The 24,308-nt window shown below is 39.5% G+C and overlaps 1 protein-coding gene across 2 annotated transcripts in view; it reads left to right on the forward strand.

Moving 5' to 3' along the window:
• Positions 1 to 24,308, forward strand: part of SCUBE1 (signal peptide, CUB domain and EGF like domain containing 1) — a 194,734-nt gene that overhangs the window by 92,297 nt on the left and 78,129 nt on the right. Inside the window, exons 5-7 of one of the 2 annotated variants that reach the window (XM_032106283.1) lie at positions 7,815 to 7,940; positions 15,997 to 16,113; positions 18,965 to 19,054. In XM_032106283.1, the coding sequence (XP_031962174.1) occupies positions 7,815 to 7,940; positions 15,997 to 16,113; positions 18,965 to 19,054 (333 nt within the window). The remainder of the gene's footprint in view (positions 1 to 7,814; positions 7,941 to 15,996; positions 16,114 to 18,964; positions 19,055 to 24,308) is intronic. The other variant, XM_032106284.1, reaches the window with a different exon arrangement.

Consider the following 24,308-nt stretch of genomic DNA (forward strand, 5'->3'; position numbering starts at 1 on the left):
CCTGCAGATCAAAACTGTTGTTGAAATAGTTACTGTTATTCCATCTATCTGAATATACTCTGTATGTTTGAAAAAGTGCCCTAGAAATAGTTACCTTTAAAATATTTTATTGGAAATATTTTTAGAAACCAAGTCTGTCTCATGTCAGTTGTGCAGATTGCAGAAGAAGGAAAAATTGCAAGATTTTAGTTGGGTTTTTTTAATCTTATCCTCCCATCTCTTGCCTTACCTTTACACAAGTGATACTATAGTGATTTAATTTTTGCCTGGAATTTGTTCAAAACCTTCTCAGGAAACAATAATGAAAAGCCATCTTTTCAATTAATTTTTAAGTTTATGTTTGTGAGAAGTGCTCTCTGAGATTATTTTAAGTCTTTTTATTGGAGACCTAAAAACTTTGCTACATCTTTGTGAGAAGTTTTACTTGGTAGAGGTGGTGAATATTTAATTAAATACTGAATTTTCCTGTGACCAGGAAGGGAAAAAATATTTTCTTGGCATTTTCTGATCTTTGGCTTTACAGTTTTCCCATGTTATGAACAGGTACTGAAAGAGAGACTTTAGAAAAGAGTGAGAGTTTTCCTAGCTGTAGTATGCTAAGAGGCCCAAAGACCTCATACGAATATTGAAAAAAGAACCGTGCAAGTTTCTTATTCTTGTGCCAGCTCAGGATTTCTTTGTGTTTCCCGAAGTCCTGCTGTTGTGAGAGAGTGTTTTGAGATCCCAGAGTGGGCTGAGGTGTGGCTGGGTGGTTGTACCACCACCCCTGCCCAGCTGAAAGTGTTGGAGCTCATGGTGATGTTGTCCTTTACTGGCTCTGCTGTAGCACCACAGCTCTGGTGCTCAGGATACCCAAACTACTCAAGGTTTATTAGCTCCCACCAAGGCACCAAGAAATAGGAGACTGGTGGTCAAGACTCAGATGCAGAGAGAGTGCATTTGTCTCCTCTGCCTGCTGCACAGCCTTGTCTGCCCTCAGGGTCACCTCCATCTGCCAAGGGACATCGTGTGGCAGCGACTCCCCAAAAACCTCCCTTTTCTTTTGCTTTGCTTTACTCTTTAAGGAATTGCTATTTCAAGATGAAGCAAAATGAAAAGCTGGTCGTATTGTTGACTGGGTTTTGTTTCTCTTTCCTTTCTTGTCCTTACCTTTTTCTTCCCTTGCCGTTTATTCCCGTTTAGCGTCAGGTGCCAAGTCTATACTGGCAGAGCCTCACAGTTAATTCTGCCAGAGCAGCAATGACACACAGGTTCTGTGCAGAATTTTTTTCTAAGATAATCCATATCTATGTGTGAGAAGGTAACAGAGACTCTTGGAAAGAGTTTCAGTGATCCTGAGCTTCTCTTGGTGGCTATGCAATGTGGGAAGCAGACTGAGACTGCAAACCTTCTTACATGTGTTCCCCAAAAAGCCATGATACAGTCACAAGCTGGTCACAACCAGCATGGGATGGATTTCAGCCAGTCTTCTTTGTTCTCTTCTTTGTCCCATGGGAATTGATGACATTTTCTGGCAATTTTGGAACCTGTTTCCTTTCCCTACTTCCATGGTTTCTCTTAAACTTGGTCCATTCATTCTTGTCATTCTCCTGAAACCACAGCACCTTTGCAGAACTGCAAATCTGTGTTCTTACTGCTGACAGAATGAAGTTACGTTTCTGATACATGCCCATTTCTAAATGTCAAGACAAAAACCCTCTCCATGTGGTTTTCTGGCTGCCACTCAGAGCAGGAACATCTTGTCAGAGATCAGACTGCAAGTCTGCCTGCTGAAGATGCTGGCCCTAAGCACATTTTAGATCCAAACTGAAAAGACATGTAATTGCTAAACAAACTTGAATTTGTTTATTTTATAATATACCAGCAGCTGTTTTCTTGTACTATGTCCAGGATTTCTCCAGACAACCTACTTAACAGTGTAGAATTCTGTTTCCTTGGGTCAGTTTGCCTGCTTTATTTGTTTTCTTTTCAACCTCTGTTGGGGTGAATGGTAGTCACTAAAAGAACTATTTTTTCCTAAAGCTTTAGGCAGAACCAAGCAACTTATTTCAGGAATGAGGATTGAAAGAAAATTTTGTGTTCATTAAGTTAACGTTATGAAAAACATTGGATTTTTACATAGCTGATTACATTTCCAGCATGCCCAATTGGAGGTTTCTCACTTAGCTCTGAAGGTCTGTTCCTAGATGGATGCTTTGTACCCGTGGCATTGTGATCAGCTGAGGAAGGGCACCTGCCTCAGTCCGTTAGTTTCACCCTCCATTTTCTTGCTGAAGAGAGAAATCTTGGTGGGGATTTTGATCCTCAAGAAAGGACATTCTGTTTTGAGATATAAACATCTCTCACTGGGGAGCAGAACTCACCCAGACATTCTTCACATCCAAGAATCAGGTTCTTATTAGGGAGCCAGAAGTGTCCAGACAATCTGATGAAACTGTGCAGCATAAAGGTCAGATCCAGTCTGCTGGAAAACAATCCTTTGGCTTTATTGGTCCTAAGATCTGGCCACATATATTTGTTGACTCTAATTGGGTCATTTAGCCAAATGGTGATTTTCATCACCCTTGAGATGCACATGAGATCCTGGTGTTAGAAGGCAAAGACAGGGACACTCCCAGGCGTAGATGGGGAGCTGCTTTCCACAAGCCAGACAAAAAATTAACAGTCTGTTTTTATATGACAAAAACTTACATGCATAATGTACCATTTGGCTTAGAACAGCCAGCTCACATTTTCACTAACATCATGTTCCTGTCTCCATCAGAAACTTGGTGTCTTTTGGTTGGCTTCCATTTCTCACAGAGTAAGAGCTCTGTGAGAGGAGTTGTCTTTGTCAGTTTTCTAAATTGCCTGGTCATTGACCAGTGTGTTTTATTGTAGCACTGTAGTTTCTTACACAATTTTTAAAATGACAACAAAAAAGAAATTCTACAATGTTAATGGTTTACAAAATAAATAAAATGAGAATGCTTGTTTCCTCTTTTGTTATTTCCTCTCTCTGCTGCTGAAGACGTATCTTGTATCTTATATGTGGTGCAACTTAATAAGAGATCTCACTGTGTACCTTGTGTGAAAATTAACTTATCAACAAAAAAGGGAATGTGATTATGTAGTTTCAGGATTGAGTGTAAATGATGCAGATGCTACTGGATATGTCAGTGTGCATATATGGGTTAAGTTCAAGATTTCTTGTGTTTTCTTAGCACATCCAAGCACATGTAGTCTGACAATATTCTGAAAGTTATTGATGCAATTTAAAGTAGTCTTTTCCAGATCGTGTTTCGAATCAGCATGTTTATTTGAAAGTTATAAAACTAGCAGCAATATAAATACAGTGTAGGTGAAATCATGGCAACGTAGAGGATAATCTAAGCATATATGGTGAGCCACATGGTAAAATAATTGCTGAAAGTCTTAATTAAGATGAGAACAGACAGTGTTAATGAGAAATAAAGGCTGATCCGTGCTTTAGTTGTCACAGTCAGCCTGATTTAAGCACTTTCAGGGCCATTGAGGTGAAAACATTTTTAGAGCATAGTACAATGGAGAGGCCATTATATCAGACTGAACATTTTGCAGAACAGCACTATTAAGAGATTTGTGATAACTAGATGGTAGACTGGATTAATGTAGTAGACTCCCATCCAAATCTCTCCTAGGCCAGGAACAAAAATGAGTGTGGATTGTGGGTATACATAACAGTGGCTGTCACTCTCCCATGAACAGTCTTTTGTAACTTAGAGTCAGAAAAAAATCCAGGAAGGCAATAGAAGAGAGTTTCTCAAGTCATATCTAAAATGCTGAGAGAGGATTTAGTTTAATTAGATTAGTGTTTTCCTTTCTTAAGTGACATTTCTCTTCCTGTTTATATTTTCCATTGGATTTTGTTTTGCTGTCTGTAAGGTGAATTTGCTGAGAATGTGTCTGTGTTTCAGAAGTTTATTTTACTGTCTGCCAGCACTGCCGAAGAGACGTGCACCCATTCTATTGCTGGCTTTAGAGATTACCTTGAGTAGCAGCATATGGGATTAAGACACTGCTTTTATTAACAGTTAATATGTAAAACCTAGAACCTTTCAACACTGGACATTTTAGTGTCATGCCAAAAGTTTTTTTTTTGGTGTACAGACTTCTCTCTTATCAACACTTAGTCTTTCCCTTCATTTGGGAGCCATAGTTTTCCACTTGACCCATAGTCCCATCAGTTCTAGAAGCTGGGACACACCGAGCACAGCAAAAATCAAGACAAGCTGGGAACAGCTCCTTGTGTTCCAAACCAGAGTGAGGCAGATGTGCACACAATGGGAGAGAGAGGGGGGTCGCAAGTTCTGTAAATAGTTCTGTAAATACCTTCTGGTTAGGGCTTGGATGGAACATCCATGGTCTAATACTTTGCCCAGGCTGTGCAACACGCTGAGGTAAAACTGCTGTGGGCATAATTCTGTACTGACTTAGGAGAGACCTCACATAGTTCCAAGGGTGATTTCCCTCGCAGTCCTGTTTCTGCACTACTTTAGTCAGCTCAAGGAAGGGGCACCATGAGAAGCACAGGGCACCTCTTAGTGCCAGGAGCCGTCTGCTGAGTTGGGGCTGATGGTGATAAAGAGAAAAACTTCAAACACATAAATGAGCAGCAGAATCACATGAACTTTTTCCATGATCATGGCTTTTTTTATTTGAATGAGTAGTTTTCCACCCCTTTCTACAAATAAAGCTGTTTGGCCTTGATTGTGGCAGTGGGGCTGGAGCGCACTGCCCACCTCCCCCTTGGGTCACTCGTTGTCCTGGGACTGAACACCAAGGCAGGCACAGAGAGGCTTAAATCCCCCTTTAACATTAGGGAAGGTTTTCTCATGCTGTAACTCACACTCTGTGCCCCCTATGGAAAAAGCATGTGCACATTAGGTGGCTGCTAAACGTTTACTAAAATGTTGCAAAGCTTTCCTTCTCAGGGGACAATAGTGAGGAGAAATGATAACTGCAGCATCTCACTACTCCTGTGGCAGCAGAGTGTGAACTCATCAGAGCAGTTCTTTACTACCAGCAGTGCACCTTCTTCCAGTATAGGAAAATACTGGAGGTGGTTTATGTATTTCTAGTTAAAGTTTGGACTACATCCTGCTGAAGAGAATACTGAACAAAGTCATTTTAGGAGTATTTTTCTCTCCTATTTGTATGCATTTGTATAGAAACTAAGATTAGTACTAGAAAGGTATTTCACATATTTTTGTAATTTTAGTGCTGCTTATGTACCATTAAAGCTTCAGTATTGTCTGAAGAGTCAACTTGCAAAAAAGTAAATGTTGTCAATGGTGATTCTTAAATTATTTGTGTACGTAGATTGATACAGAAGACATCTGGACAAATGCCGTATTTGCTGAAAATTTAGAATTTTGAATGATTAAAACTATTTGCAAATTAACATAATTTTGGGTTAGATTGCATTTTTTAGCAAGGTAAAATATTAATTTGCTGCATTCTTATTTCAAGAATTTTTTCAGGCAAAAAAGGTTTTTTTAGGAATTTTTTTGTAATCTAATTTTTAGGGATTTTGAAAAATACTGAAATAAAAATGAGAATTTTTGTTGTACTTGAGCTCCTGCTCTTGACTGAAAAATAGTGGTCTTTCATTTCAACAGAAAAAACCTTATATTTTCTAAAATAATGATTTTCAGGCTCAGGAGATCTCTATGGTGTTCTCCTGCTAAACATGGAACTGAAATAGTTTTTCCTACAACTCTGATTAATACAATAGCTGGAATAATTAATACAGTAACTAAAATATTATGGTCTCACACACAAATACCAGGATCACTTTTGTTTCTAAATGTAATGATTTTGATCTTCGATTTCTCCCAATATTTTTAGCAGTGCACAATTTCTGTACTCCCATAAAGGCAGATATTCAGTATCTGCAAGTAAGCACTGAAAAATCACTTGCTTGATTACACTTGTGGGCCATTAAATATCTGCTTTCATCTCTATAATTCCTCTCTTCTCAGAGCCTGGGCAGTGGGACTCAATCAGCCATGTGTTATCTTTCCCAGATCCCTTTCGGAGCATAGCGCAGTGCACAGGAATGCAGTTTGTCAAACACATTGTGTCTGAAATCCTTTGTTGGGAGAAGTGGAGAGAAAGAGATTATAAAATGCCTCAAACCCTTCAATAAGGCCATTCCCAGGTTTCTTGTATCTGTTCAGCCAAACAAAGCGTTCATACCTCACTTTGATGTGTAGGATGGTGTATTTTAGCATATAGTATGTATTGTATCTCAGAACAGCATCTGTTGTCCAGGCTGCAGTTTACAAAGAATAACTCACTTGATTATAGTAACTTACTATGTTTTGGCACGTTTTTAGGCTCAAGGACAACACAGAGGGGAATTTAGAAGAAATAAATATATCTGTTGTCTATAATGTTGGTTTTTATACATGGTGAGATTTAAGATCCTGTTGTGTTTTGGAGGAGGGGTGAATAAAAATACCCGATCAGACTGGTGATGTATGTTTTTCATTACTCTGCTAATACAAACCTCTCAGAGGTAAATCTGAGCAGTGTGAATAACTTCTTGAAGCTGTTAACTTCTATCACCCTGAGGCAATCCCTGACTGACTTTCTGTAGCATTTCCTCCTCAAAATTCTATACACAAAAAACATTTACTTACAATACACTGGCACTGTAGGTTTAAGTTGAACATTTTGCACTGGAGTAGTTTTGAGAAATTAGCCTAGAATGAATAGGTGGGAGTAGACACGTTGCAAAGTGCCAAATGAGTTGCGGAGTCCACCCTGATGTTGCTTATAGCAGTGGTTTGGGCAACACAGGCAGTTTTCAGCATAGCAAGCTGAGTTACAATGTGCATTCTCTGCCAGTGTACTCTGAGAGAATTTGTCTCTCCTTTACAGGTCAGATATCCAAGGGGAAGTCTGGGAAGGCTTTGTAATGCAAATCTAGCTAGCCTTCGTTCACACAAGGAATGTTAGATGCTGACCCATAAGAAGTGAGTTCAAGATTTCTGTGAATATGTGGGATTTGAATTAACGCGGTAATGAAAGGCTCTAAGAATATAAGGTGCATTCAGTATCTAAATCACTGACATGGTTTAGAAAGCTAAAATTGTCTCTGCAATGATTAAAAGAGAGCTGGTTGATACTTTTCCTTGGCATAAACATTAGCAGGAATCCACCCATGGCACTTGGATGTTTGTTGAACAGCTGGTGTGTTTTGTTTAATAGAGTCAAAGAGAAAAGTGGTAGTAGGTTTGTTGGCGATGTGCTGTGTTTATGGTGGATGACAGGGAATTGAGATGTAAAACAAATAGCAGAGGAACAGATCCAAGCAAAAATGCTTAGTTATACTATTTGGCAGATTTTGCGTGTTAGAAAATATAAAGCACATTAACAGGGAAATAAAAATGCACCAGACAGTAACAGCCGTTGAATTTACACAAGAAAAAAATAACTGTGAGATCACTTACTCAGCTCTGTGGGACAGACAAGTTCCTGGACTATCCTTTAAACCCATGATATTTTCATGAAAGATTAGAATATAGATACAGAATAGAGAAATCCCAAGTTTCTACATGAAGCAGAGACACACAAAGCTCGTATTTGCCCCAGAGCATGTTTGTCTTTTATTACGCTGTTTTGTTGACTATGTATCTCTTTTCAGCTCTGTTTTTTCATCTTGTGGAACACGGTCCAGATGAAAAATAAAAGTTGCAGATAAAATTATTGGAGGATTGGATATGCATAATTATTTTGTAATTTTATTTCAATACTAATATTTTCTATTTTTCTTTGCTTTTCCACAGAGGGTATGAACTGTATGAACAAAGATCATGGGTGTGCACACATCTGCCGGGAGACACCCAAAGGTGGGGTTGCCTGTGAATGTAGACCTGGCTTTGAACTTGCCAAAAACCAGAAGGACTGCAAATGTAGGTAGATGAAGATTAAATTTCAAATGCCCCAAAATGTCTTGTTTTCTTCATTGTTGTTATGTTCCAGAAGAAGTTAACTTTGTTTTGGCCAAAGGTGATTTGTAATTTTAGTAATGAGGGGTTTTTTGCTGTAGAAGATGCATTTGGGGATGGATAAGAGGGATTGAATAATAAAACATTGGCAATGGCTCAGTTATCAAAACAATAACAACTTTTCTACTTTCCTGTGAATGCAGAAAAGTGAAGTAACAGTTTAATCCAGACTTTCCTTTTAAAGCAATACAAATAAAGCATAGTGGATTCTGACTTGCAATATTTTGAAGGTCCACAAAGGTGTGTACATTGCTAAGTGTACCAGTGAATTTAATGAGAAACCCACTAGAGCTATCAAATTAAGCGTGTGAGTTCCAATTTTTTTAGAAGACAGGAATGATTGCTCTAGCCTTGATTACACTGCTCACACTCTAGATTTATCACTTGGGAAACGTGCAGCTGCATTATATATACTGTTCTTCAGAGAAAAGCCCAGAGTGGTATATTCTTGAAGCTGTGATGCTAAAGATACAGATACTCGTTAGCCCACAAAATTAGAAATTGTTCTGTACAGGTTCAAATAATTGACCTCAGCATCGTCATCTGAAAGCTTCAGAACTGAGTCTTTCTGATGGCTTCAGTGAGTCTTAGATCTGAGTCCAGTAGCTTGCATTCCTACTTGGTAGCTTTGAGAGAGACAAAAAAAGTGCAATCAAGCAACATAAAATGTTTGCTGCTTTGCATAGGGCCAATATTTTTGAGACAGTCTTTCTTGCACTTCAGTTTTTTTCTTCCTGAGATCTCCACTCTGTAAACATGCATAGATGATATTATCTCCCAAGTACAAAGTCAAAAGAATCACTTTTGAATGTCATAAAGAAATGCCACAGAGTAATGTACAGCCTGATTTCTGCTCATTATTAAAAGGCTACACATGGCCAAAGGCAAAAGCACAGAAAAAAATGCCTTTATGGTAATTTTCATTCTCAGTGTTTATTAGAAGGGAATGTTGCATGCTGTTAATTGGAGTGCAACATCAGATACATTGGTGAAGTGTGGGAGGATGTTTACTTATGTTGTTATTATTTGTTTCCTCAAATTCTTATATTCTTTGGGAGTTTCAGTATCCTTTTTCATAGATGGTGGCAGGAGGATTAGAGCCTTTTCCGGAACATTATTCCTAAATGCCTTTTAATAGAGTAAAAACTTCAGTTTATTCTGTGCCCTCTGGTGTTCAAATTGTAGTTGGAAGTATAATGAACTTTTGGTGTCAGACCTCTAAGTAGGGACACTGAGTTTTCCAAGGCTGCAGAGCTTACTTTGGAGTACACCAACCTCTAAACCCACAGCACATTCTGCAAGTATGATCCAGAGTCTTATTTAAAATAATTACTTCTAGTCCTTCCAGATGCAAAGAAGTACAGAGGTGTAGCCAGATAGCCTGGGACAATAATTGTGAGATTACAGCAGGCTATTTATGGAAGCCTAATTCTGAAACCAAATCTCAACTTTTAAAAAAACTTCTTCACAGCTAACCATTTCAGTGGAATTGGCTTAAATCCTGAGCTGCAGTTTTGCAACTACTCAGTTTTGCAGCTATGTTGAAGAGCTGGAAAAGAGACACTTCCCACTTGCCAGCCTGGACTGGGTCTGTAGCCCTGTATAATTGGGACTGTGGGGTCTGATACACCCTTGTAAAACCCTGTATCCCTCTCAATTATGCTGGTTTATCATGGTCCTCCAGGAGTCCATGCCTTTCAGGGTTTGTCAGAGCTTGCTGCTCTGGTTTTTGTATGTGAACAAGTGACAGAGAACATAGCACCTCTTAGTACACCTAGGTGAATTTTTATCAGCCGGTTTGCAATTCAGTCAGACTGCTGAGAGAGATTTTCAAATGTATTGGCCCAAGGCCTTTAGTAACGATGCAAGTCTTCCTCAAAGGAAGATGTTAAAATAAGTCAGAAAGCAGAAACACTTGGAGGAAGGCTCCATGCTTTTTATGCATGCATCACACGATTGTCATGACATCCTAAGCACATACCATCTTATCATTTACCATGACATGCTGATAAGGCAGTCACTTTTGCTTCATTCAGTGTCCATGATGGTCAGTGCTCATTAAACAGGCTTATGTTCAGTAGCTTCCTCTCCATAATTTAGTGTCATGCCTTTTCTGCTGCACAGTATTTAAGCTCTATTGTGAACATAAAATTTTTAATCTCCTCGTGGATTTTCCCATTATATTCATTACTGTATTATCAAAGTGCTTTGTAGGCATTTGTAATGTATTTTCAAAACGTTCTTGTCAAGTTAAAAAGTACTGGTTTGCCTATCTTACAAAAGAGAAATTAATATAAAAATATTAATGTCAGTCATTTAGTAGTGATAGGTGATTAACAAGAACTACACAGAACCCAGCTAAGCATTTACAGCAGGTTAATATGATCCAAGCCAAACTCCTGATGGCCCCAGCTGTAGTTGCAAATGCCATGGAGAAAGAAATATAATATCAGTAACCTGTAATAGAAGAGATTCAAATGACCTGCCAAGCTCTAAGTAGGAATTCCACAGCGAAGGCAGAAATAGGTTAGAGTCTTTAGGGCTCTTTTCACTTTCTGAACAAGACTATTCTTTCTTGACAGTCCATTTCTGATTTGCTACTCACTCTGCAGCAGATGAGAAAAGATTCCCAGCTGTTTCCACAGCCCTGACTTTCCCCAGCTTCACTATGCACTAAATGAGACAGGAGTGTTTTCTGCGTTTGTCATTGAGGAGAGTTATCATAACACAATAGGACTATGTACAAGTCTGGTATTTTGTAGCTTTTGAGTGCTTAAGATTGCAGCCTTAATGGTTTCTTAGTGTAAATTTTAAGTATGCAATTTCTAGTTGCCCAACATGCTAAGAAAACACTAAAGTGTGGAGATTGAAAGGGACCTCAAGAGGCTGTCTAGAAGTACACCAAGCAGAATCACAAGGATCCATACGTGTTCCCTCAGATAAGCTGCATCCTTTACATCCAAAGCATCAGTAAACTTCAGCTTCTGGGAGTTTACTGCTACTCCTGTAAACTACTTTAATAGCCTCTGGTGTACACAAGCCCAGAAGAAGATTATGCTTTGTCAGTAATTTTCACAGGTACTTGCTGGCAGCAGAAAGAAGAATTCAGAGCAGTGAATTTGGCTCCAGAGTATGTTGAAATAAACATGGGAATTTACCTCTTCTTTCTACATCTGCGTCCATGATATATACTAAGATCCTGCTCCTGGGCACGATTGCATTAGAAGTTTTTGATAAACTGAAGATATTTTCCCCAAATATGAACAAACCAGGAGATCTTATGTTCATCTCTTTCTTAGCTGGAAGCTTAAAAATAAGAGGAAATCTAAAGCAGATTCACATACCTGCAAGTTGCAACCTGAAAGAGTTATAAACAAGTAAAAGCTGGATCTTTTAATGAAAAATGCTGGATAATCCTACCTACAGCTCTTTCTATCTGCCTCCTTGGATAATAATGATTCAAGTGAGCAGGAAGGCTAGTGCAAAGTAATTCTAAAAATCCTATCTAGGACTTGTACAATGAAATGCCAACCTACCTATGCCAAATGGCAGCTCTGCAGCTCCTGCTGACTGTGTCCTCATGCAACTATTTGCTATCAGTACAAAGATCCCCAGAATGTTAAAAACATAAAGCCATACTAGAATAAATCATGTCAGCAATGTTGCATGCACAACTTTATCACAGAGAAGTGCCCATATATTTATGTAAATTATGTATTTAATGGCCAGTTTAGTTAAGAAACAGTGCAATTTTTAAGTTACCTGGAATGACAGTATGCTCATTTGAGAAGTCCATCCTACAAAAACACAAAAGATCTGTCTTGTGGCAAATTCTGTGGCATCTGAGCCATAGTATATATTTCAGTCCACATGTGGACAAGATCATGACACTGTTGTCTTGACCAATTTTTTAAGTTACCAAGTAATAAATGCTAGATTAAATAGTTGGCCGTATGTTTTCAAGTACTTCTTGTCATGGGCACGTAAGATGGAAGAACCAGAAAAAGGGTTCTGTGGAACTTTGGAGAAGCACTCAAAACAGGATTTAGGCTGTAGAGTGAGGCTGAATTCTGGTATTTTCTGTCTTCTGGGGAGTATAGTATGGAATATCAATATCAATACTTAGTGGAATATGTACATTAAAATCCTTCCTGTTCCTTAAGATGTCATTTCTCTTTCAGACAGTTGTTTCTCATTTTTTAATCATCCAAATGTCATTTCTAGACTACTCCATGTATTTCTCTGGGTGTAAGCACTGGCCCACATGCCAAGCTGTGTCTCAGGACTGTTTGGCTCAGCCCAGTCAAACTGAATAGATGCTGCTGGTTCCAGTGTGGGCAGGTGGACAGGTTATGCCAGCTGGCATATGCCATTATGCCAGGGCCTGAAAGATGTCTGGCCAGCCTAGGACCCTGAGCATTGTAGTCACTGAAAAGAATTCATCTGGTTTGAAGGCACTTTGAAGCCCCAGTGTCAGCCCTAAAGCTCTTTATCCACTTGGAGGAGTGTTGGGAGAACAGACTGGTGACTTGGTTGCCAGCTCTGGACATGTCCCACAGAGGGTGTGTGTCATTGTAGGGCTTCTCTGCTGTTGTACAGGACATTTCTCCCACCAAGGGAAAGAGCCCAGCATTTTAACTGCACTTAAGACATACACAAATTCTGAAGCACTGTCAAAAGATGGTGTTACTCTGGTTTTAAATCTGCCATGTGGGAATAAAGTCTGTCTGAGTTCTAACAGATATGTGAATATTCTCCTTTGGTTAAAAAAAAACAAACCCAAACTTACTATTTTCCATCCCTTTCATTTTAACACGATTTATGATATTTTAAGGTGATCTGTGTCTGTTGGAATTTACTGTTTTGCCTGTTTGCCTCTTTAATGTCACAGACTCTGAATGAGCACACAGTTGTTTGCATAGCTGCAGAGTCTAAATTTATCAGAAATAGTTTCAAAAGAACACTTTGTGAATTCTCATTCATATTGCTTTAATTCTTTCTGACAAAAATGGAGTAGATCTGGATGTCCATTTGCTTTTAAATAATTATGGGTTTCTTCCTCTAAGCAAGAGAAACTTCCCGCTGTGTCACTGCAACAGAATGAGGGCTGGAAGAAAATAGAAATGACATATTTTACAACTGGATTTTGTACCAATTTCACCTGTAGAGCTGTCAAGCTTCAGAATGTTGACTCAAGTTACTTAAAATAAATAGATAAATTGTAGTCTAGACAGAAATTCAAATCCTTCAAAAACATGATTTACTAATGTTTCTAGGAGACAGGAAAAGGAACTGACCTACATGTGCATTCATGGACTGGGTAGAATGGGAACCAGTAACTTTAATATGCAGGGAAACTGTAAAAGTGTGTGATTCTGCAGGGTTTGCTATAAATGCCATCAGTCTAGTGAGATTTTTTCATAGACAAATATAGTAAGGAAAAGTTCCTCATATTACGTGGGTCAGAGCAAGCATGTTAAGATATTTTCATCTCTGCCAGCAGAGGTTTTCAGCAAGGAATGCCAAAAATAACCACTGGCGTCACAATTTTTAAATACACACTTTGTTGCTGATTGCACTTTAAAATCCTCAATAAAAATACTGTTGGCTAGAAGTGTGTTTAAACATCTGGCATAAACAACACCTTGAAGTTAATTTGTGATGGCACTGCAGTCCAAGGAGGATAGAAACTCCACATAGTCCTGGAGGCATATGGGGTCAAGTAATAAGCATGTCTTCATTGGAAAGGTGGGAGCTTTAAGAATAGAGAATTGACATAAAATTTTGTTCGTTTTGCATCAAAAATAAAAGCCAAAATGGTACTGTGTATTGAAGGGAAAGAAATGTTTCCATTTGATGCAAAGCAGAATTATTTGCTCCAGGTAGTTTTTCACAAAAATAAATTATTAGTAAAGCTATAAAAGTGGAGAAGGAGAAAGAATGCCTGAGTTTGGCTGTTGCTTAGGGGGCTTTGTAATGTAATTCCTTGGAAGTTTAGGATTCTTATGATTTAGGGTATGTTCCCTCCTCTGGCTGGTTGGACCGACAATTTCCATTTTCCAGTCTAGTGCACTGTCAAGCTCCAGAAAGGGGACATGAATCAGGCAGGTCTCCCCATCTTTCTCATTGCCGTTCTTTCCAGTTGGATAGAACAGCAATATTCCTGGAAAGTGAGGTGGGAATCCTGGCAGTCTCTCTTCTCAGAGATTGTTCTGGCCCCTAGACACCAAGGCTGTTCCCTCTCCAGCCCTGAACAGCACAAGGGCTTTTATTCCAAGTGTACAGTGGGAAGGATCAAGGATGCTTGCACCTGTAGTGGCCACAGGTCTGCACTCGCTTGAGAGGTGGACAACTCCTATTGTGATCTTTGCCAGAATTCAGGGGCTAAAGTTGTAAACTTGTGGTTCCCACGCTGGCAGGAGGTTTTAATGGGAATTCTGTTGGGTATGCTGTGGTGGGTCTCCCTCAGTTGCTTTTTTTAGAACTGTTCCATTTTAAGCTAAATACTTCAGTGATTACTGGGAGTGACATGGCTGCTCAGCGCTCACACCAGAGGTGGGGTATTTCATTTCTAGCTACTGTGATGGGAAATTCTGGTCTACTCCATTTTCAGAAGCTAGAATTAAAGCAGAGTCACTGAGTTCAGAGGGAAAATACATGAGCTTAGCCCTCTTGCATCAGATACAACCTCAGATTTGAGTTAGATACGTGATTTTCAAATCCTGTTAACCAGTATCTTGGTTTTACTCTATATTGCAACTTGCTACCCTGCCTCTTTTATAAACTCTTATCTAGAAAGAAAATTCTGCTAAGACCAGTGTGAGGAACTTCCTTCTGATTACTAGGAATCAGTATTTAAATGAGTGTAGTCTCCATTTAAATTACCATACCATTTCAAAACATTTAAGTCCTCTGAAATTATGAGTATATAACTAAATAATGGCATATTGGATTTCCCCCATATCTGCCAGTGTATATTTACCAATAAAGAACCTAGTCCAAATAAAGACAGTAAATTGAATTCAGAAATCTGTCAGATCAGAACTGTGTTATTCAGCATCAAGGTGTGCAGCTGCATAGGATGAAATGAAACAGGGGCAAGTGAGAGGCTTTATTAATGGTGCTAGCCAGGTTAATATTTAAAAACTGGTTTGTCTTAGCTGGCAGAAATTAAATCCATCATGTGACAAAGGAAATTAATTGAATCTGATCTATTAATTTGTGTAACCTTCAAAACTCTGCCTACTCTCATGAAAAATGTTTGCTTTAATGTATGTTTAGTACTTTTTCCCCAGAGGACATTTGAATTGCTAAAAGCTGTTCTGCACTGTTGCTTGGAAGTGAAAGTGGCATCTCCAATGCTTCCTTCCTGGCTGAGGCCAGCACATGGCAGAGACATAAAAACTGTGTATTTTTTTGTTGCAGAGAAGAAAAAAAACCCCAACCATTTCCTGTTTTATTTTTAAACTTGTTGCTTTAGGGGGGCCAGTACTTGATATAGTAGATTTCAAGACTTCTATGGCTCTGTTCTTGCTGCTTGGTTTCTGCTTAGAGAATGAAGGGGAAGCAAAAGAGAGATGCTGTCTATAGATCTGAAAGTATACATGTGTATTGGTAGACTGTTAATTTCTTCACGGATATGAAGCATGTAGCTTTTAGGAAGACAAAGAATTGGCTAAGAGTCACACTAAAGTTTTTAATACAAATAGACTGGGGAAAATGCTTTTCTTTTTCTTTCTCTTTTTTCTTCGCTGTGTGGATTGAGGCTAGGGCATGAGATGGGCATAAGGGAGGGGGCAGAAGGAAGAAATAGAAATAATTGCAAGCACAAATGTTATGTTGCCGTGTGTCTCGGTGTGTTACTGCTCTTCTGTGTTCTGAAAGGCTCTCAAGACTAATTGGTTTCATTGTCATTTTATTTATATATACATATATACACATTCATTTGGGGCTTAACTAGTAACCTGTAACTATGGGAATGGAGGCTGCCAACACACCTGTGATGACACAGATACCGGTCCTGTGTGCGGTTGTCATCAGAAGTATGCCCTGCACTCAGATGGCCGAACCTGCATTGGTGAGTACTTCTCTGCAGCACATTTGATCTCGTACTGCTCAGAATCTCTGTGCCATTTGTGTGCGTGTGTGTGTGTCTGTGGGGCGTGCGTGTCGCTGTCCCGCTGGGGTTCAGCACTGCCAGTGCTGCAGAGGGGTGTTCCAGCAGCTCCCGGCTGCTGCAGCCGAGCTCAGCCAGGACACAGAGAAGCGTTTGTGCGTGGTCTGTCAAAATGTTTGTTAATGAAGTATCCCTTTGTTACTCACTTGTAACTTTTGTTTCTGTTCGTAACTATTCGTTTTTGAAGTATAAAGGTGTAGAACATTCATCATTTTGAATGAAAGTTCATCTCTTCAGTTCACTTTCGTTAGTCAAGACTTCCTTGTGTGAGCAAGGTTAGGAAAATGATCTTCTTTTCTGAGCTGTTACCAGGGAAAAGGAGTCATCATTACGTGCTGTCTTCCCTGTTTTATGTTTCATGATTCTGAAAACTACAACGCTTGTAGTGACTAAGCTTTCATTCAGAATATCAGTAGGAAAAAGCCAGTCAAGACATGGAGCGTCTTGGCAGATGCTTTGCGAGCATGTATGATTATAAAATATATTATTTGCTTAACACCATTTCTTTCCACTCCACTTAAAAAAAAAAAAAAAAACTAAAAGTGCATTTTTGCATAGTGCAAGATAACATTTGAAAATTCTTACTCACAGATCAGAACCTGAAATCCATAATGGTTTTCATTGGCATTGCGGACATGTTGACTTTTTTTGTTTGTTTAATTTCAAGTCCTTACAAATTCTTAGTCATTCCCTGAGGTTAAAGAAACACAGACACATATTTATCATATTTTCTCTCCTATACTGCAAGACAGAGCATTTGAAACCCATGGAAATCTGTCAGCTACCTTTAGCCAGTCTGTCTTGGTCAGATCCATGGCATTAAGCTCCGTGGCTGCCCAGAGCCTTGCTCACTTCTGAGGGGTTTAATTGCACAAATTGTGGGGTAGGGTGAGGTTTTTGCTGGCAGAGGTAAAGCTGAATGGAGCTCAGAGCTGGGCTCTGCCTTTTTGTCTGCACAAGGTGTGTCTGAGTGCAGGGCATCTCTCAGCGAGTGCCTCTGATAACGCAGAGGGCTCCATCCTACAATCCCTGTCCTGTGGCAGTTCCAGATGTGGAGAACTTGCAAGAGTGAGAGCCTTGAGAGCAGGTTTTATTGAATGGATAATTGATCTTCTATTTATTATTGTTCACTAATATCCTTGGATTGATGTTTTATTTTGTCCAGCATGTAAAAAATTATTTTAAAAGCTGTGTACATTGCATCTATTTTTTTTTACTTTTTTTTTCCATTTTTGTAATGTAATACATACAACTCCATGTTACATTCCTTGGTCTTGTGATGTAAGTCACATATTACTGCCTGTGCTGATTTTCTTCCCTCTAAAATAGTTCTTTCTCTTAGAATACTTCTAATGTTTTTATTTATTTTTTACATTTTTATTCCTGCTTTCTGGTGATGGTTCCTGATTGCCTGTCTTGTCTGATAACTGACGTTTATTAATTATTTACAGAGAAAAAAAAAAAACAAAAACAAAAACTCAAACAAAAGCCTCTATTGCAGCCTGATCCCATCTAGAACTTGTTCAAAACAAAACAAAACAACTTCTTGTTACCACTCAACCATGTAGAGTTGCCACAAACAAAACCTGCCAGCCTCCTCCTCCTCCTCACTTCAGTGATTCCAGTGTTTGCTGTCTTCAGTGGTGTATATATTCCAGGCATCACTGCAAGAATGCAAACTTCTGCAATGCCAGATAAATACTTGTTGACCCTTTGTCTAACATATTTTGTCTTTGTTTGCTTGACTTAACCTTTTATTTTTTTTACGTTTGCTGCATGTGAAAGTCCCCACTTGCATTTTTGTTTTTTGTTTTCCTGATGAGCATTTCCCTTTTTCTACAGATCATTTTATTTACCCAGCTGCTGCTTCTCCACTGCTCTCCTGTATCAGAAATCTTTAATTTTATTTCACCTACTGATCATCTCTTCCCACACTTGTGACTGTTTCTGTGTATTTCTAGTGAAGCATAACCAAAGTCCTCATTATGCTGTATGAAACTCTTACTTGTAGGATGTCAGAGCCTACCTTGTAAAGTGACCTCTGATGACATCATCCTGCTCACTGCATGCTAATAAAATTACTAAACCCTGTTCTTGCAACATCTTTCCTAGCATTGAATGTTTAGCTAGTAGTGTTTCATAGACAAGCAGGCAACCAGCACTGCCCAAATTGATCTTTTTTTGTGTTTGTTTGGTTTGTTGTTTGTTTATTTTTGTTGTTGTTTTTGTTTAATCTGCATGCTGTTGTTTGGTTTCTCAGTGTGTCGATGTGTACAAGGCTATGGTTCATCCATGCCCATCCATCACCGGACTCTTCTCGCTCTCTCTCCGTCTGTCTCAGTCTTCTGCCTGCCGCCTTCAGATCCTGGTGCCCCCATTAGCCTGGATCACAGTTTGTCTTTGGTAGTTTGTTTAACTAGCCTTCCTGAATTTTAATTTTCATCATTAACACCTCTCTGGGGCACCCATGTTAGCTGTCTTGTTCTCCAGTAGAAATCCAGCCTCTGTGTGGTTAATTACTTCTTAGCTGACCATTCTTCCTTCTCACCCTCTTTCTTCCTCCTTTCCCTAAACACCCATTTAATTTTTTCCTGGGTTCTCAAAGGGAATTAACTCTCTAACGGGGATTTAGTGCTTTCATGCCTTGCTTCTTGGCTTTGGCTGTGCCATGCCAAGAAACTGTCTTAGGCAGCGGAAAATTGGGCTTGTGATTAACCAACTGCTCCATGTTTGTCCCTTACTTGTGTTTTAGAGAAGGATGAGGCTGCAATTGAGAGTTCTGAGTACAATGCCACGTCAGTAGCTGATGTGGACAAGCGGGTGAAACGGCGGCTACTTATGGGTAACACTTTTCTTCCACTTCCTTTGTTGTGCTCTCACTTTTGTCTGTATGTATGTGGGGGGGAGGTTCTCTTTTGGTCTCATTTGGTTTTGGTCTCCTTTGGTTTTGATTTGGCCTGGTTTTTTTTTACCCTGACTTCATCTGTGTAGAAAGGTCACCAATTTTGTTAAGTTCTCATCTGTTGTACAACTTCATTCCTTGTTTTTAAACTTTTTTTTCCCTAATGCTGCAACTTTAATGTTCAATTTTCTCTGCATAGAAAGAAGCTTTTGCTATTAACCTTACTTAGCTTATGCAAGCTACTTTTTACATGTGATTTGTGTGTTTGTGTGTATGTGTTGCTGTAGAATTCCTGAAAAATCTCCTGTTGCAGACCTGCCTATTGACTTAAAAGTGGATGATGATGATGATGATATAAACCAATGCTCTATTACATCTGTGGTGTTAAATGAACAAGTGTATTTGCCTAATTAAAATTTCGTGTACTTTTGACCAAAATATAAATATTATGACTGGAAATTCATTCACTTCCTTTGTGCAGCTATTTTAGTAACCACTGAAAGATCTTTCCCTAGTGACTAGTGAGCTTCTGTACATTCTTCTTGCAATTGAGGCATGGCTTGTTTCTCTATGTCGTTGGAGCTTGAGAGTGGAAGAGAGTAGCAAGTGCGCTGAACAGTGAAGATAATTCTTTAGCTTGTGCTCTCAGTTAACCCATTGCACATCCTTGTGCTTGTCTCCTTCACGGTACATTTCCGGCTGTTAGTGAGAAGGGCCTTTTGGGAATAGAAGGGGTCGAGTGGCTGGGCTTCTGCCAGACTTTGCCTGGGACAAAGACCACAGAGTAGCTACAGACTGCTGAATGATGCTTGGAGATTGTCAGGTGGTTTATTCCTCTGTATTTTCCACTCTGAGGCTCTACTCGCCACATAAAATTATTTCCACTAGGTTTTAAACATAGTGACCATTGGTGAGATGTACCCAATGGATCCCCTTACAAGACAGGGCTTCATCACCACAGAAAACATTCTGGCAGGGCAAGATTCTGCTCTCTTCCCTCAGGGTTCCTATTTCTTTTCTTAAAACCACTGAGTCCTTTGCAGACTGTCCTGCTAGCCATTGGCAAGCTCAGCTCTGCCTGTAAGCATCCACAGCTATCTGGAGTGACCACCTCTAGGAGACCAGAAGCCTTACTGTGAATATTTAGTTGATTGCTGGGCTAACAGTTGCAGTAGGTGGCAATATTTATAAATTTTCCATATCATTTGTGTCTTGTCATCCGTGACAAACCATCCACTTGCCCACAGGCCAGCATACAACCACTGTGTAGGAAATGGCACAGTGTCATAACTCTGTAATGGTATTGGATGACAAGACTGAGGTAAAATATCTTCCTTCATGTGAAAAGCTGGGCATATGGCACTTTATTTTTAGATTATCCATGACTATAAATTTCCAATTAGTTTGCAGACCTAGCAAGTGACCCATATAGTTTTATTTTTTAATGATACACTGTTTCAAGTCATTTAACCTAACAAAAGCTATGAGGCAGCTCATCTTGCTTTGTCAATGTGCTTTTAACACTTTTAGCTATAATTTCAATAAGACCCATAGTCTCACAAGAAGTCAGGAAAATAAATGTGCCCAAAAACCTCTAGGCCACTGAAACATGCAACCCTCTGGGTCTCAGTGTTGAGTTTGCCCAGCCACAAATAGTATGTGCAGTTCTCTCTAGAGGTACTGAGCAACATAGTGCACTGTGTTGATGCCTCACCCTCTGAAAAAGATAAATATCCAACCTGAAAATAAGCTCGCACTGCTTCCAAGAGTCCAGGCAAATAGCATTAAAAGTTTAGCCATAAAAAGATTAGTAGCCGTCTTCTTAATTACACCAGGTCTTCAAGTTCCAAGCTGAACACAGACAGTAGAAATAGACTCAGGGAGATAGTTTAAAATCCAGTTTGCAAAATACATTGTTTAACTCTTCAGTACCTCCTGTATTAGCAGGTATCAGCTGAGAGCTGAGAGTTTCTGGACATGCTGTGTTTAAACCACTGATTCCTTAGAAAAACATTAACTAAGGAGGAAAAGAAATTTAATTAGTGAGTGAGATCTGAGTGGGTGGCTTAACATTTGGGGACTTTTTGACTTGTTTGTTTCTACTGATTGCTGATAGTCAGAATTTATTTTTTTAATGGAGTCTTACTCATTTCCAAAGTGTAGTGGCATTTCCATGAAATTCCATATGTCTTCAGATGCTTTCTAAACAGCTGTTTTAGGAAGTACTGGAAGGCTCCTCAGGAAACTTTTTTCCCAGCTTTTCTAAATGGACTGTGATTTTTGACCCTCCTGCAGGCAGTCTTGGGAGAGTACGAAAAGTAGACAACTTTATGTAATTTTAGTAATCTGATGAAAGGTGCTTTCAGTTGCAAGTCCTGAGATGATAATTTGTAGTCCCCTGTCATTTTCTGCACGCTATCAAAATTACTATGATCTGCATAACCCTTAAGATCAGCCAAGGCTCAGAAAAGCTTGACAAGATTGCTTTAGAACAGTGTTGCTGTTAGACAAGTTTGCCTATAGCAGTATTTTTGCTACAGCAAGACTGGCCACCTCTGTGTTTCAGACTGGCTTTTACAGGGGCCTGTGTCCAAGTCATGCTGTGGTCCTGTGACTTGTGGCTAAATCTTAAACAGAGAAAAGTAGAAAAATACACATTATTCTTTCCTGTTAGAAGTATTTTTATCTAGATCTTGTAAGGCAGATGAGAAACTGGTCTTCTCTGATGACCCACAAGAAACTTCCCTTTAGAACTGTCCAACAATGCCTAGGAATTTTCATCTAACTTTTTCATGTTTGGACAGACCCTGAGGGCTTCCAGCTGTCACTTATTTCCCTGGATCAGAGAAAAGCACTTGGATTCAGAGTAAAGAGTGCTCTCATTACAGAGATGGCACTGAATGGCTGTTGTCTAGTCAGTGAATGTTCATACAGCTCATTTCCCTCTTCTTCACTTCCCCTTGGCCATTGCCATCATGGAGTGGCAGCAGTGCAGCTTTAGTTGTACTCCAGGGGGGCTCCTGGAAAGGTCCTGCCTTGGTTCCATGGTGGCTGCTTCAAACTGGACCTTGAGCCACGAGCATCCTGTAGATGAGGAAGGACATTCATCCTGCAGGAGTGCACAGCTCCAGAACCAGAGCTGTACCATCGTCTGTAAGGGACATTTTCATTCCCCTTCTTGCAGAACACCTTGCATTTGCTACAAACCACAAGGGCACAATCAATGTCTTCAGGTCTTCTTAAGCATCTGGTATGGTTCATCTTGCAGTTAGTTGAGCACAGCCTTCAGCTCTTAAAATTATGTTCAAATCCCTGGTTTGTGTGGTATAACAGAATTTTTTCTGAAAATGTTTTGTGTGTTTCTTAGGAGCATCACAGAGACCTTCTCCATTTTCCTTTACCTTCTTTTCCTTGGGAACCCATTTGTTTCTTCTCTCACAGCATCATAGTATGAGACTGCCCTACCTGGTTAGAGGAGTGGACTAGTGAATTTCACATATTTTTCAGTCTAAATCCAGAATGAGTGTGAATCACGGTTTGTATGCCCTGCCTACCTGTATGAGAGCCATTCTAGTATGGGCACACAAATTTAGAAGCACCAAATTTCCATTTAACCCTACTAATACACTTATCTTCAAAATATTTTGTCCAGTGTTGCATCTTCAGCAATGGAAGTTGCTTTTATTCATGTTTCCATATCTCTTTTTGCTGCTATAGCCCTGGATAGAATTCATAAGTCAAACAGCCCCGTCACAGTCTACAGCTGTAAAAATAAATCATCCAGCAGTCTAGAACTTTATCATTAAATAAACTGTAAATTATCAAGTCTTGTGGGCCTAACATTCTCCTTGGCCACTGTCTTTCACTCGAAAATGCTACAAGGTTTTTATAGAGCAATTGTCTGTTGATATCCTGAAGCTTTCTTTTAGAAACTGTTTAGAAACTTTAGAAGTTTCTTTTCAAAACTTTTCTTTAAGAAACTTTCTTTTAGAACTTGATATTCTGGACACAGAAATAGAATTCATAGCATCAGCTATGTCATCGGGCTCCCTCATTACAAGTAAGTCAAGTGCTTACAGAGAGGTGACAGACAGCTGGAAACCTCCTCTTTGAGGAACCAGAACTGTAAAACTGTCTGGAATTTAGACTCAAGGAGTCCTCATCTCCTAGTCAGAGATACTGCTTTGCTCTTTGGCTGCTCTTTACATCAACTCTTTGAACCAAGTAATTTAATGAAGTTCTTTTTTATATTGTCTTATGAAGTCACTTGCTGCATTGCCATCATCACAGGCCTTATTAGACTGCATGAATCTGTAAAGTGTTTTAGCAACACAACCATGATGTTCTGTGCAGGCTGTTTGTTAGATCCTGTCCTCTGGTCAGCTCTTCTTGAAGAGGCAGACCTGACCCATTTGTCACTAAGTTTCATTTTCCTTGCTCTACACTTTAGCAGTCAATGGATCAGGCTCATTTGGGCTTGACATGACATGACTTCAAAACAACTGCCAACACTATCTTCCTCATCTTCAATCCCTTTTCCATTCTTCCCAGAGATCACTGTTGTAAGAACTCACTTTGGCCACAAAATGTTCTTGCTCCGGCCTTAGAAGAAAAAAAATTGGTCCCTTCTTGTCACAAGAAGAGGGGTGTACAAAGTACTTTTGAGTATAGCAAAGAACAACAGGACAGTGAGCCCATCCTGAAGCTGAGGAAGTGCAGTCATTTCCCTTGCATGCTTAAGGGAAGCAAAATGGTGCGAGTAATACCATTGCTACAGGTGTGTTCAGAAATCCAAACTCTGCACAGAAATTCACTCCTTCATGAGACATGTTCAACTAACTTTGTGTCAGGGCAGCTGAGGATTTTGCCATTGGACACCGACTTCTTGGGTCATCAGAAAGGTTATTTACAATCCTCATCAGAGAGTGATGCAATTCTCTTCCCTGGAAGCTGTTTCCTAAGAACCTTCCAAAGTATTTTACTGTCAGCTGAAATGCTGGTAAAAGCTGCAAAGTGCATTGGAACTGTGCTGGTCTTTGTTACTGCTCAAGTTTACCTCTGCCTAGATTGCTTCTGTGGTGCCATTTGGAAAATCACACCAATAAGCACCAGCTTTGCCGGGCTGGGATATATGGGCACCTGTATTACATTTCATCCCTGGTTTCCTAGGAATTGTTCTGTGGTCTGGCATATA

This window comes from Corvus moneduloides, chromosome 4 (assembly GCF_009650955.1).
Source record: "Corvus moneduloides isolate bCorMon1 chromosome 4, bCorMon1.pri, whole genome shotgun sequence".
Classification (NCBI taxonomy): Eukaryota; Metazoa; Chordata; class Aves; order Passeriformes; family Corvidae; genus Corvus; species Corvus moneduloides.